Source organism: Falco rusticolus, chromosome 5, assembly GCF_015220075.1.
Source record: "Falco rusticolus isolate bFalRus1 chromosome 5, bFalRus1.pri, whole genome shotgun sequence".
In the NCBI taxonomy this organism is placed as follows: Eukaryota; Metazoa; Chordata; class Aves; order Falconiformes; family Falconidae; genus Falco; species Falco rusticolus.
Window position 1 is genome coordinate 25,227,417 of NC_051191.1, and position 12,441 is coordinate 25,239,857.

The window sequence follows — 12,441 nt, forward strand, 5'->3', positions numbered from 1 at the left end:
TCTGAATTTGCACAGTAGCTGTTGTATGTACTGCCTTATAATTTCATTTTTTCCCATGAGAAGTGCATTTAAAAGTAGGTTTTCTGTCTTTTACAGCACTAAAATTACATCATCCAGGTCTCAAGGATGATAACGTTATAGTGCGAGATGAGAAAATATCACTAAAGGAGCAATTTAAAAATTTACTTCACAGTAACCTGCAGGGTGAAAAGTTTTGGAAAATTATGTCCAAGCCAATAATTATGGCAAGCATGCAGCCCAGTGAAATGTGTGTTAGTGTGATGTTATTCCAGTCCAGATGCACAGGAAAAATTCCCAACAATGCTTATTGACAGCTTGCCAAAAGATTGTAATCCTGGCAAAGTATCAATTCAAAGTTAAAGCTGGAAGTTGTCATAACTCTAAAGCATAAACATCAGGAAAAATAATGGCAGGTTAAAGGCTACCATTGCAGATAATTAATATCAGAACTTCCATGCAATGCAAACACAGCTTATGTTATGCTAGTTAAGTAAAACAGCAATAATTACACAAATATATTTAAGTAGAGTAAATACACCTTGGTAAATATTACTTGAGACACTTACTGTAGATTTCTTTGCAAATGATTGTAACAGACTGAGCAGCTCTTCTCAGTCATTTCAACTGAGCTACGAAATCCTCATGAAGTTTTCCAAATTAAAAACAATAAAATATTGGAGTTTTGTTTTGCAGAACATTTTTTACTATACACGTTTTTGACTACTGTGTTTAGACCCAAGAAGCATGTAAAATCAAATTTTGAAATTTTGTAAGATAGCAAATCTGATATGCAGAGGTTTTTTTAGTCTCCAAACTAATCTTGAAGAGATTAAAATCTCAGTGCTCATTTATGTTAAGACTTACAAGTTTTGTAAGAATTATGAGTCTTAAAAAATGATTCCTGGATAGAAAATCCTCTTCAGGAGACTCACATACATTACTGAAGTCATAATTCAGACCTATCTACTCTACTTCAGGCAATTAACATGAACTTGTCTTAGAGGTATGCAATTCACTACGAGCATCCAAGATTCCTACACCTCTGTACAACCTGCAGAAAAGGTACAGAGATGTCTGCCTTTCTTACTCCTTCTGTTAGGCATCTTTTGCTGAGTCCCATTATACGTATCCCAATAGGGAATATGCATATGGCTGAACCCATACAGAACCAGGGCTTTGTTGGTTGAAGGATTTGTGCAAGAGTCACTTTGGAAAACAGGTGCCTAGTGGCAGTGGTAGATAAAGGGACAGAGGGTAGCTCCTGTTACACATCAGCCTTTTGATTAGAGCAAAGCCCTCCATCTCCTCTGCAAGAGGTTTGTACACACACCCCACATCACAGAACAGATCCTCCTGGAAGATTTATCAAAACTTATGGAAGACAGGGAGGTCATTAGAGACAACCAACACAGCTTCACCAAGGACAAATCTTGTCTGACTAAACTAGTGGCCTTCTACAATGGAGTGGAAAAGGAAATAGCTACACATCATCTGCCTGGACTTCTGTAAGGTCTTTGATATGATACTCTACACCATTCTTACCTCTAAATTAGAGAGATATGGATTTCATGGATGGATTATTAGATGGATAAGGAGTTGGCTGGGTGGCCATGTCCAAAGAGTTACAGTAAATAGCTTAACATCCAAGTGGAAACCAGTAACAATTTGTGTCCCTCAGGGGTCTGTACTGAGACCAATGCTATTTAATATCTTCACCACCAACAGAGACAGTGGGATTGAGTGCACCCTCAGCAACTTTGCGGATGACACCAAGCTGAGCGGTGAAATTGTTTCACTAGAGGAAAGGGGTGCCATCCAGAGGGACCTTGTCAGGCTTGAGGAGTAGGCCCATGACAACCTCATGGGGTCCAGTAAAGCCAGGTGCAAGGTCCTGCACTTGGGCTGGGGCAATTACCAGCATCAGTGCAGACTTGGGGATGAATGCATTGAGAGCAGCCCTGCAGAGAAGGACTTGGGGATCTTGGTGGACAAAAAAGTAGACAATGAGCTGGCAACGTGCACTTGCAGCCCAGAAAGCCAACCATATGCTGTGCTGCATCACAAGAAGCGTAGCCAGCAGGTTGAGGGAGGTGATTCTGCCCCTTCGCTCTGCTGTCATGAGACCCTGCCTGGAGCACTGCACCCAGCCCTGGGGTCTCCAGTATAAAGACACAGACCTGTTAGAGGGGGTCCAGAGGAAGGTCATAAAAATAGTCAGAGCTGGAACACTTCTTTTATGAAGAAAGACTCAGAGAGTTGGGGTTTTTCAGCTCTGGAGACACCTTATTATGGCCTTTCAATAATTTGTGAATGGGGCTTATAAGAAAAAGAGAGACTTTTTAGCAGGGCCTGTAATGACAGGACAAGAGACAAAGATTTTAAACTGAAAGAGGGCAGATTTAGATTAGATATAAAAAAGAAAATTTTTATGATAAAGCTGGTGGGACAGTGGAACAGGTTGCCCAGAGAAGTTTCGGCTGTCCTGTCATTGGGATTTTTCAAGGTCAGGCTGGATGGGGTTTTGAGTAACCTGATCTGACAAAAGGTGTCCCTGCTCCTGGCAGAGGGGTAGGAACTTGTTGATCTTTAAAGGTCTCTTCCAACCCAAACTCCATGACTAAACCCCAAATTCTATGACTCTATGATTCATTCCATAACTGTGCTAAGGTCCAAATCCTTATTACTTACACTGCAGCTTTTCTTCAACATTCCAGGCAAAGCAGGGGCATTGGGTTACCTCTTTGGCTTTTTTTCTCGATTCTGTGTATGCATTTGATTCAGTATGTCTTAAGTGGAAAATGAGCATATAAAATATTTTCAATAGCACTGGGACTAAGTATCCAAATGCAAAAATAATCACCTACACACAATGTATTTAATATTAGGTTACAGAGTCAAGTGTTTTATTCCCTCTGTGGTTTCTGTGTTCTTAGAAGCCACCTACACCTTATATGAGCAAAAGTCCCTGCTTTAGCCTGCTAGTTAGAACATTTCTTTGGGAAGCAGGGGCTGTGACTTCAAACTTTTAGGCTCAGGAGATCCTAGAGTTCATATCCCCTATCTTCTAGGCTTTCGAGTTAAGGACAGACTTTTGTCTGTTTAACCTTAACCAGTGAGTAAAATAAATGACTGCGGACCCTGAATTTTGCACTGAACGAACCAGGAATGGTCTGACCAGGGGACTGGATGAGTGCCCTCATGGGAGTTCAGCAGAGTCCAGGTACCTCCCCAGACTACCCAGCAGCAATGGGAAGACTCGATGAGAGTTCATACACAGATGACTATAAGACCACCTGACTGAAAACAAATGTTCTGAATGAATTTTAGGTCCCTTGTAGTATTTAGATGGTGTCTCAGCACAGGTGGCCTGATTTGTGCATTGAGACCTAAACACTGACATACTGCTGAAGCTGACAAGAATAACATATAGCCGACCTCCTGCATTTAAGTACTAGGCCTCTAGGATTTTAATTTATCCCCACTTCTCTTGCAATTTACTTTTCTTATGATTTATCCCTAGATTTTCCCTGGGTTAGAATTATTTCAAGAAAAATAAGTTTACTCAATTACAAAAAAAGGAAGAAAAAAGCCTAGCAGAAGAACTGTAATATGTTTTCCAGATAGAAAAATAATTTGTGTGTGGAGTATTGACAAAAATGTCTTAATCATTACATCAATTTTTTGATACTTAGCTGGTTTCAGCCAAGCCTGATATCACTGACATGAACATGTTTCTGTTTTAATTTTTAAAAGTTCTAAGAAATGAAGTAATCATTCCAGTCTGCTCAGTCATTGTTTAACATTGTTTTCATCTACACAAATCACACATCTGGAATGAAACATAAATTTTATACAGTGGGTAGTTGAAACAAATCTTGCATGTGTAATTTGGCTTCACTTCTAGTAATTGACTGTGAAGAGCCAATCCTTCTCCCATGATGTTAATTGCTGACCTTCATTAACTTCACTGTAAACATTTACTGTCACTTGAAGCAGCGTATCAGTACTTCAAAATTAATATTCTGTGTTGAAAGTCACTGACAATTTAGCAGAGATGTTTCTACTGGATTTATATAAAATGTTCCATATATTAACTTCCTTTAAATTCTGTTGACTGGTATTAAGTTTGGTGAGTTTTCCTAAGCCAAGCAGTTATAGTTCAACAAAAAAAATATCCTTACCTCATTGTAAACTTTTATAGCTATTTAAAACTAAAACTGGAATATGTTACTTTAAAAATGTCCAAATGCTAACAGAAACTTGATTAAACTTTATAACATACCATGAAAAGTGTGTATATAGTATGATGAGTCAAGTATAAAGACAAGTTCTAAGTCTGGCACCTGGGACAACATAACCAAAGAGCCCAGTACAGGCTGGGATCTCTGTGGCTGGGGAGCTGCCTTGCTGGATGGGACCCAGGGGTCTCGGTGGACAAACTGGACACTAGTCATCAGTGCACCGCTGCACCAGTGAAGGCAAATTGGGTCCTGGGCTGCACCTGCAGGGGCATTACTTGCAGATATATAGACATGATCATCCCATTCAGCGCTTGTCAGCCCTCACCTCGCATACTGTGGCTGGTTCTGGTCCCCAGAATTTAATAAAGTTGTGGATAAATAGGGAAGGGTCCAAAGGAGGGCTACAAAGATGATCAAAATGCTGAAAAATGTGCCTTACAAGGCAAGACTGAAGGAATCTGGTTTTTTCTGCTTGGAGATGAGAAGGTTCACGGGAACTCATCACAGTATTCCAGTACTTTCAGGGCAGCTACAATGAGGACAGAAGCTCTCTCTTCACAAGGAACCGCAAGAAGACGACAAGGGGCAACAGGTACAAGTTGCACTAGGAGATTATCAAGGAATTTTTTTACAGTGATAACAATCAATTACTGAAACAGCCTCCCCAGGGACATGGTGGAGCCTCTGTCACTGGATGTTTTAAAGATATGATAGGACAGAATGCTAGATAATCTCATCTAGGCTCCCTTTCCCATGAAAGGTTGGACCAGATGATCTTTTGAGTCCCTTCCAACCTGGACTCTTCTATAGTTCTGTGATTCAGTTCTATGAGTCTTTCACATGAAAAGTAGAGGGAAAGCTGGATGGAGACAATCAGATTGCTGATTGAATTAATTTCTGTGTTTGTTTTCATTTTTCCTCAGATCCATTGGCCTAGTACACCTCTGCAGGCAGAAGAATGCATAATTAAAGGAAGAGATGCTGTGAGTATCATTAATTACAAATCAAATATACTTTATTATACCAGTGGCTGGTCCAGAACAAGGATTCAGGCATCCCTAAACTTCAGAGAGATGAAAGCACAGATATGATTCTAAGTGTTGCAGCTTAAAAAACATGTAAACTACTGTGACCACAATAAATTATTAGTTTAATTTGTTTTCAAACCAGCTCACAAATGGACAATAAGCACTTTCGATAATCTGAACCATCTCCTAATTCTTTTCCTGGTGATATCAAAGCAGGTACCTTATTAATTCTCCATCACCATTTCTATTTCCCCTTCTTTTCATACATATAGAATAAATTTTCCTTTCAAACTTTATCACATTCTGATTTATCTTTAAAATACACATTCTCTAGAATAGATCCAGAAAAGCAGTTAAATTATTAGTAATTACAAAATATACTCTAAATTGTCTTGCCCTAAAGTTTTTATGGTATATTAATACAAATATTCTGTTTTAATGAGCCCCAAAACTGTTTTATTCTTATGATTCAGTGTCTTGGCTGTAATCAGCTCCCAGGGAAAAACCTGAAAGCTCACTGACACACAGCAGCTGATATCATTCGCACCACAGGATGGAAGTTCTTCTGGATGGGAGCTCTCTAATTTTGCAGTGCACCAAGCTCATTATCTGCACCTCATAAACAAACAGCAAGTACAACACCTAATAAATCCCACCGCTGAGAGAGCTTACACTGTACCAAAGGATTTGAAAATGATGATAGTTTTACAGTGACAGTGACAGGAATGTAGGACGCAGAAAGGCACATAGGAGGTTTTCTCAGAAACAGCAAACAGGCAGCCTTGATGATAGCCACAACATAGACCCAGTGAAGATCAGGAAGCTATAAAGATTCTGGTGGAAGTACAAGCATGACAACTGTCCACAACAAAGGAATCAGTGAACCAGATTGGAAATTAATAATTATCATCATAATCATCAATAATATTACTAATAACAACAGTAATAATAACAACAGTAACAATAACAACAACAACAACAACAACAACAATAATAATAATAATAATGGATGATAATACTAAATGATGATAATAATAATAATAAATTATAATAATAAATACATGATACTTTGTTCCTTACACTCACCCAGCCTAGAACTGATCCTTTTTGATGTGTCTTAAAAGTTCATTGCATTTTTATGGATGCTTTTATAGCCTTGAGAATTTCAGGTGTCTTTTGTCGGCAGTGGTGTTCTACATTATCCAGGGTTTGTGGTCATATTAAATGAATGCAAAACCTAAAGTCTCTGAGCTTTATTTAATACCACATCTCAGCATAGACTGTTATTAGTTAAAGCTCTGTCATCTTTCCTTCGCCACAACATGATGCGATTTATTTTCTGATGCTTTGACAATATCCTTTGGGTTAAATAAATACAGAAATAGATACAGTTATTCCAATGTAATGTAAAGATATACCTCTCACACTTACAAGATTCCCTAAAAATCAAAATCTTTTACAATCTATTTTGTTATTATAAGTCTTCAAATTCGCATTATAATGAATGTGATCATTTAAAGAAGTTCATGTTTCCCACATCTCTCTGGACTGTGAAATTTTGGTGGGGGTTTTTTGTGGTTTTTTTTTAAGAAAACCACAGAATTTTTCAATAATCACAAGACTCCAAAACTAAAATCTTTAAGAAAAAGATCCTAAAATTGTGAAGTCTGGAAATACTGTAATACCAAACAATATTTAATCCTCACCTGAGACCTAATTATATACGGGACTTTGTGAATGAGTCAGACTAATTAATGCCAGGAAAACCTTAGTAATTTTCATTAGCATGCTTAGTATTCAAAACTAAATTGCTCAACCTGAAAGGAATCTAAATTAGAATAAAAAACTTTCCTATTGCTTTTCTTTTCACCTTAATTTTTGTAGCCATAAGCCAATGACTTAATGGCATAATGTCTTAAAATTTGCCTTTGCCATTTCTAAGTACTGAATGTTATTTTTCACAGTGTACAGTCTCAGAAAAAAATCACTCATCAGTGTTCTTTCAGACCTTTTTGCTTATTCCCATGCTGTTCCTTTCTTTATTTTCCGTTGCAAAAGATTGATACTCAAGGCATAATTAACATTAAGTAGAGCTGAAAATGTTGTAATAAACACCTCGGTGTTGAGGTACTTCATGTGTTCTCTGCTACCTCTTTCTATGTAACTGAACAGGCTGCTTTTACAAGCTTTTACAACCTTTAAAAGTTATTAGTTCATCCTGCAGCAGTAAAACTGCAAGTATTGTAGTCATACACACAGTTTCAGAGAGTTTGTAACAGACTTGATAGGACACTTAGAAAAGCCTTGTCTTAATAACATGTGCATCGTCTTAAACTCAGGCCACACTTTTCTGACCTGGGTTAAGTCAAGGAAAAAATCCTCCTGCTCTCGTCCAGCGTGCCAGGAAACACACCTGTTAGCCCGTGGTGTGAAAGCTTTTGATCCTTGCAATTATTTTATCAGAATTGGACATCGTTCAGATACAGAAATCAAATACTGTAGTGATGACTAGATCTTTCACACTAGAAGCTTTGAATGAATAGAATTCCACACATGTATTAATGTCTATGGAGCCTCCTAAACACAACCACAACATTTAATTAATTAATATAGTAGGAAGAAAAGTTATTTTAATGTTCCCTTGGCTGATGCATCCCTTCCTTGTTATGTATACAGGGGATATTATTAGTAGGGTCAGAAGTGATGCCTAGTTGCCTGACACTTCCCAGCATAGCACCATTTTTTGTTGTTTATAGATGATAAAGTCTAGCCATTTGAAATGACTTTCTTCTGTATTTGACATCTGCCTCATCCTGTTTTTTCTGCAGAAATTTTCAGGCATTTCTATGAAGGCGCATGGGAGAAAAAATGTGTTATTTTTACCCATAAAAAAAAAATCCTATGAACTGTCTTCATCCACAGTGTTTTTGAGACAAAGATCAAAAGCTGCAAACATGTAGGTAAAAAGGGAAACTATGGAGTAAAAAGACCAGAGCACCACTGAGAGAGAACAGAGGGGGTAAATAAAGAAGGTCATAGTTGTAGGGGAGGGAGAATGACAAACAACATCAGTGCCCAGCAAAGCATCTATTTAAAAACTGAAAAGCATCATAAAATTCCTCTGTATTACCATTCTGCTACCACCAATCAGCAAATGTTTGTGAAGTACACATACGAAGTGGGGCCCTCTGTCTTTGTTTGCTGATCTGTGTAGAGAGGATCACACCCTACTAATCTCAACTCATTCTCCTCTCAATTTGTCTGACAATTCAAGGAGCAGGGTGTTTTCGGGTCTGAAAAATTTTGTCCAGGTGAGAAACCATGTGGATGCCATGTGAAGAAAAACCTCTGTTTTTTTCATTTACTTTTGAAAAAGGAATAAATTAGTTAGGAATTAAGAAATTCCAAAAGTAAGATATTGCATGGTTGATTTGTCCTTTGCATATACATAATATTTAATTGCAAAAAGGTTACCTGCCTGTGTAGGTTACCCCCTTCTTTCAGTTAGCATGATGTACCTTCAAGGTGAACAGTTAAGGAGAATCGTGTAACAAAGGAGAATTTTTCCTTATGATCCTTATTTATTTGCTGGAGCTGCTGGAAGACTTTCACTGAATGACACAAGGATTTGAAGAAAGATGGTTTCTTAGTTTTGAACCCAATGTGGATTTGCAAGAGCTGAATTCTGCCCGCAGCCCTGCCTCAGACTCATCTCTGTGACAATGGCTTCTGGCAGATGGTTAATAAGACCCAGGACTGATCTCAGATAAACATAGCACTCTGAAAACTAGAGTAGTTACCAGTGAAAGACAGCCAATTTTAAAAAAGGGAATTCCTCCACTCTCTTTTACACATCCATTTTAGGATAGAATTAATTGCCCTTTGGAGATGTCTGGCATTCTTCATCGCCTATTGAAAAAGCCTAGAACAGCAGCATAAATTACATGTCTAAGCTTTAGAATAGATGAAGTTAGCTAAAATCCCACCGTAATTGTCTTCTTAAACTTAGTGTGACTGGCTAAAAATCCAGGGTCTGAGTTACAGAAATGTTGAGCGGCAAATGGAAATGAATAGGAAATTTGCTCCAAACATAGAAAACATTGCAAAATGTTAAATACTCTGTAAAACCATGTCCCAGGAGTACCAAAATCAATGGATACTTTTATCTTACTGTCTCCATTTCTAGTTTAGCAGAGGAAGGATAATGAATGACACCACATCTCAAAGGGATGTTTGAAATTTTTTTTAATTGTAATATTTATGAAGCTGCAAATACACTAATGAGTCCCAGAGGGGACTGGGGGGAATAAATAATTTCTTCTTCAAAGGAGGGTTTGAACAATAGGAACAGATAGAGTATGAGGTTATACAATATTAGAAAATATTGATTAGCAATTAATTATACAGGAAATAAATGGTGAAGTGGTCTTATGGATAAATGTAAGAAAAAAAGTGTTATTTTTCCTTAGATAAAGTTTATTTAACTTGACAGAGAAGCCATTTGCTGACTATTCACATCTCATGCTCTGAGTCTAATGTCTAGGGCATCCAATAATGCTTAGTAAAACAAATATTAAAAGATTTGCAAAATATCTCTGTGATTAAAGAAGTGGAAAAGTGTGTTTTATAACTTTGTAAATCCTAACTGGTTAAGTGTCTAAAATAAATGGTGATAAATCAGTGCTCTAAACTTGCTTTTTTCCATGTCAAAAGTGTCCGTCCATGAAATCAGTGGCACTGAGGTACTGGCATGAAGTGGGAGAACTAAGATGTTACATTTAACAGAAATTTAACAGAAAATTTCATATAAGGGCACTCAAGATAATAAAATAAAACTATAAAATCAAAACAACACAAACCTTTTTTTTAAAAAAAGCTAATATTTTCCTATATTTATTTTTTATCATAACTAGGATGAATGTGCAAATTACATCCGTGTTCTTCATCGATACAACAGAACGCATCTTCTGGCCTGTGGAACAGGAGCTTTTGATCCACTTTGTACTTTTATTAGAGCTGGGCATCCATCAGAGGTAAGAAATTTCTTTTACAGTAGCGACTCTTTTGGTCTGGATTCCAGCAAACTCTCTATGGTTAAAAATAAATATCTAAATTCAAGTGCTCATACAAACCATACAAGAGATATTTTCCCTGATGAAATGTAGTGCGGGTCTAAAATTCAGTTTGTGAGTAGAGAAATTAATTAAAGCTTGAATGTATATTTTGGGAAATTATGCAAAGATCTCAAAACCATCTTCATCTTTTATTCAGTTATTTTATTACTAGATAAGTAATAAAATAACTTATCTATTCAATAAGGAATTCTTACCAAAAAATATTAAATTGGGGGGGGGGGGGTAGCTATTTTTTTTTATGAAATAATACACCATATAATAAAATACCTATCAGTTAGATGAGAGATGGAATACCTTAATAATTCTTTTGTTAAATTCAGCTTCTTAGCGTTGATCATATTGAGCAAGTGTGTATTAGCTTTTTAATGACACTTGTAGCTGAGTGAAATAGTATGGCAAAGAAGATCATTAAGTGCAGCATATAATCAATATTGTCAAGATATTTCTTATGCAAAAAATAGAATTTGTCTGGATTTTTCAGAAATCTGGATCCTTTCTGACACAGATATTTAAGATCAGGATTAAAGAATCAGCAAAAGTACCAATTTCTCATTTAAAATGGGTGTATAATCCTCCTTAAGCATTCAACCTAATCCTGATTACATGCAACCTATGTGTTGCTACATGGAGGAAAAAATGCTGACTGGTTGATCCTGCTGACATCTTGCTTCCTTGCATCCTTGTTTCATTGCACTCCCATTGCCAGTCTTAAAAAACATATGGAGTTTATGGATCTATTTTGAAATTCCTGACATAAAAAAGCCTTCTCAAAGGGATGATTTTCTACAACAGTTATCAGATTGAATTTGTGGACAAGTTACAAATGACTTTACTAGATCTGGACCTTGGAAGTCCATACTTAATGCAAATTGGCCATGCAAAGTTATCTTTTATCATATACTTAGTAATTCTGAAGGACTCATATACCCAGATACAACATAAAACAACTGGTAAGGGATCCCACTGTTTATCTGAGCTGCCCTGCAGTCAGAGGAGGATTTCACTAGGCTGCTAGAGGCACATGTGATGACCACTTAGGCAGCTGACCATAGATTCTTGGTCCTGCACTTTGTGAAGTGGGACCTGATAGATGGAGAAGATCTGCAGCCCAAAGGTAAGATTGGCTTTTACTGGCAAATGTCAGGAAAAGACACTGGACGATGGTCTTGCTTAGTTGTATCATATTTAATGATGTCTTCTGGTAAAGCTGAGCACTTGTCATGGAGCTGATGCTAAAGCCCCATCCAAGAGAGTTCTTGCTTCCCTTTATGCCCAGGAGTGGGATTTTCAAGGTGATTGCAATTACATGAGTCCACATTAAAAGCAAGCTAAACTTTGTGGATATAATTCATAAAATAATACAGAGTGAACCATAAAGACCAACCTTACTAATGACCATGAGAAAAAGTAAATCTTCAAAATCAAGTTGCAAGTTCTTTCCTTTCCATTTCCAAATATTTGCAAAAAACTTTAAGCTATATTATAAATAGCCAGTTGATGTATATACATATATAGATATAAAAGAAATCACGGAAGTGTTGTGTTTAAAGTTTTATGCAGCTGAGCTTGGATAAAACAGAAGAACTCTCCTACATCCTAGAAAATTAAAGCTAAATTTTGAATTATGTTTGATTTTTCCCCTCAGTTATTCCACATCAGAATTAGTCAGTTTATCAGTTTATAAATAATATGTTTCCCCTGATTCTTTTTCTCACAAATTTCAGCATTAAACTCTCAATAACAAAATGGTTTAATTCTGTCTCTTACATCACTTTAATTGTTGTACTCCACACTTAACAGACAGTTTTGTACCTAATGAGTTAAAGCAGCTCTTCAGACTTGTCCCATGCCTACAGTATTGTTTACCGGTCAGAACAATAGGAAAACAGAGGGCAGGGGCTGGAGCTGACGTAAAATAAGCACTTGGATTGAAAAAATATTAATTGCAGATATAAAGGTTTTTAAAGTGTACTCATTTAAATCAACTCAGGGTGGGTTTACTCAAGGGTTATTTTA

The 12,441-nt window shown here is 37.0% G+C and overlaps 1 protein-coding gene across 1 annotated transcript in view; it reads left to right on the forward strand.

Moving 5' to 3' along the window:
- SEMA3E (semaphorin 3E) overlaps nucleotides 1-12,441 on the forward strand; it is a 145,258-nt gene that overhangs the window by 76,724 nt on the left and 56,093 nt on the right. The window contains exons 3-4 of the mRNA XM_037390243.1: nucleotides 5,186-5,245; nucleotides 10,204-10,323. Of these exons, the coding sequence (XP_037246140.1) occupies nucleotides 5,186-5,245; nucleotides 10,204-10,323 (180 nt within the window). The remainder of the gene's footprint in view (nucleotides 1-5,185; nucleotides 5,246-10,203; nucleotides 10,324-12,441) is intronic.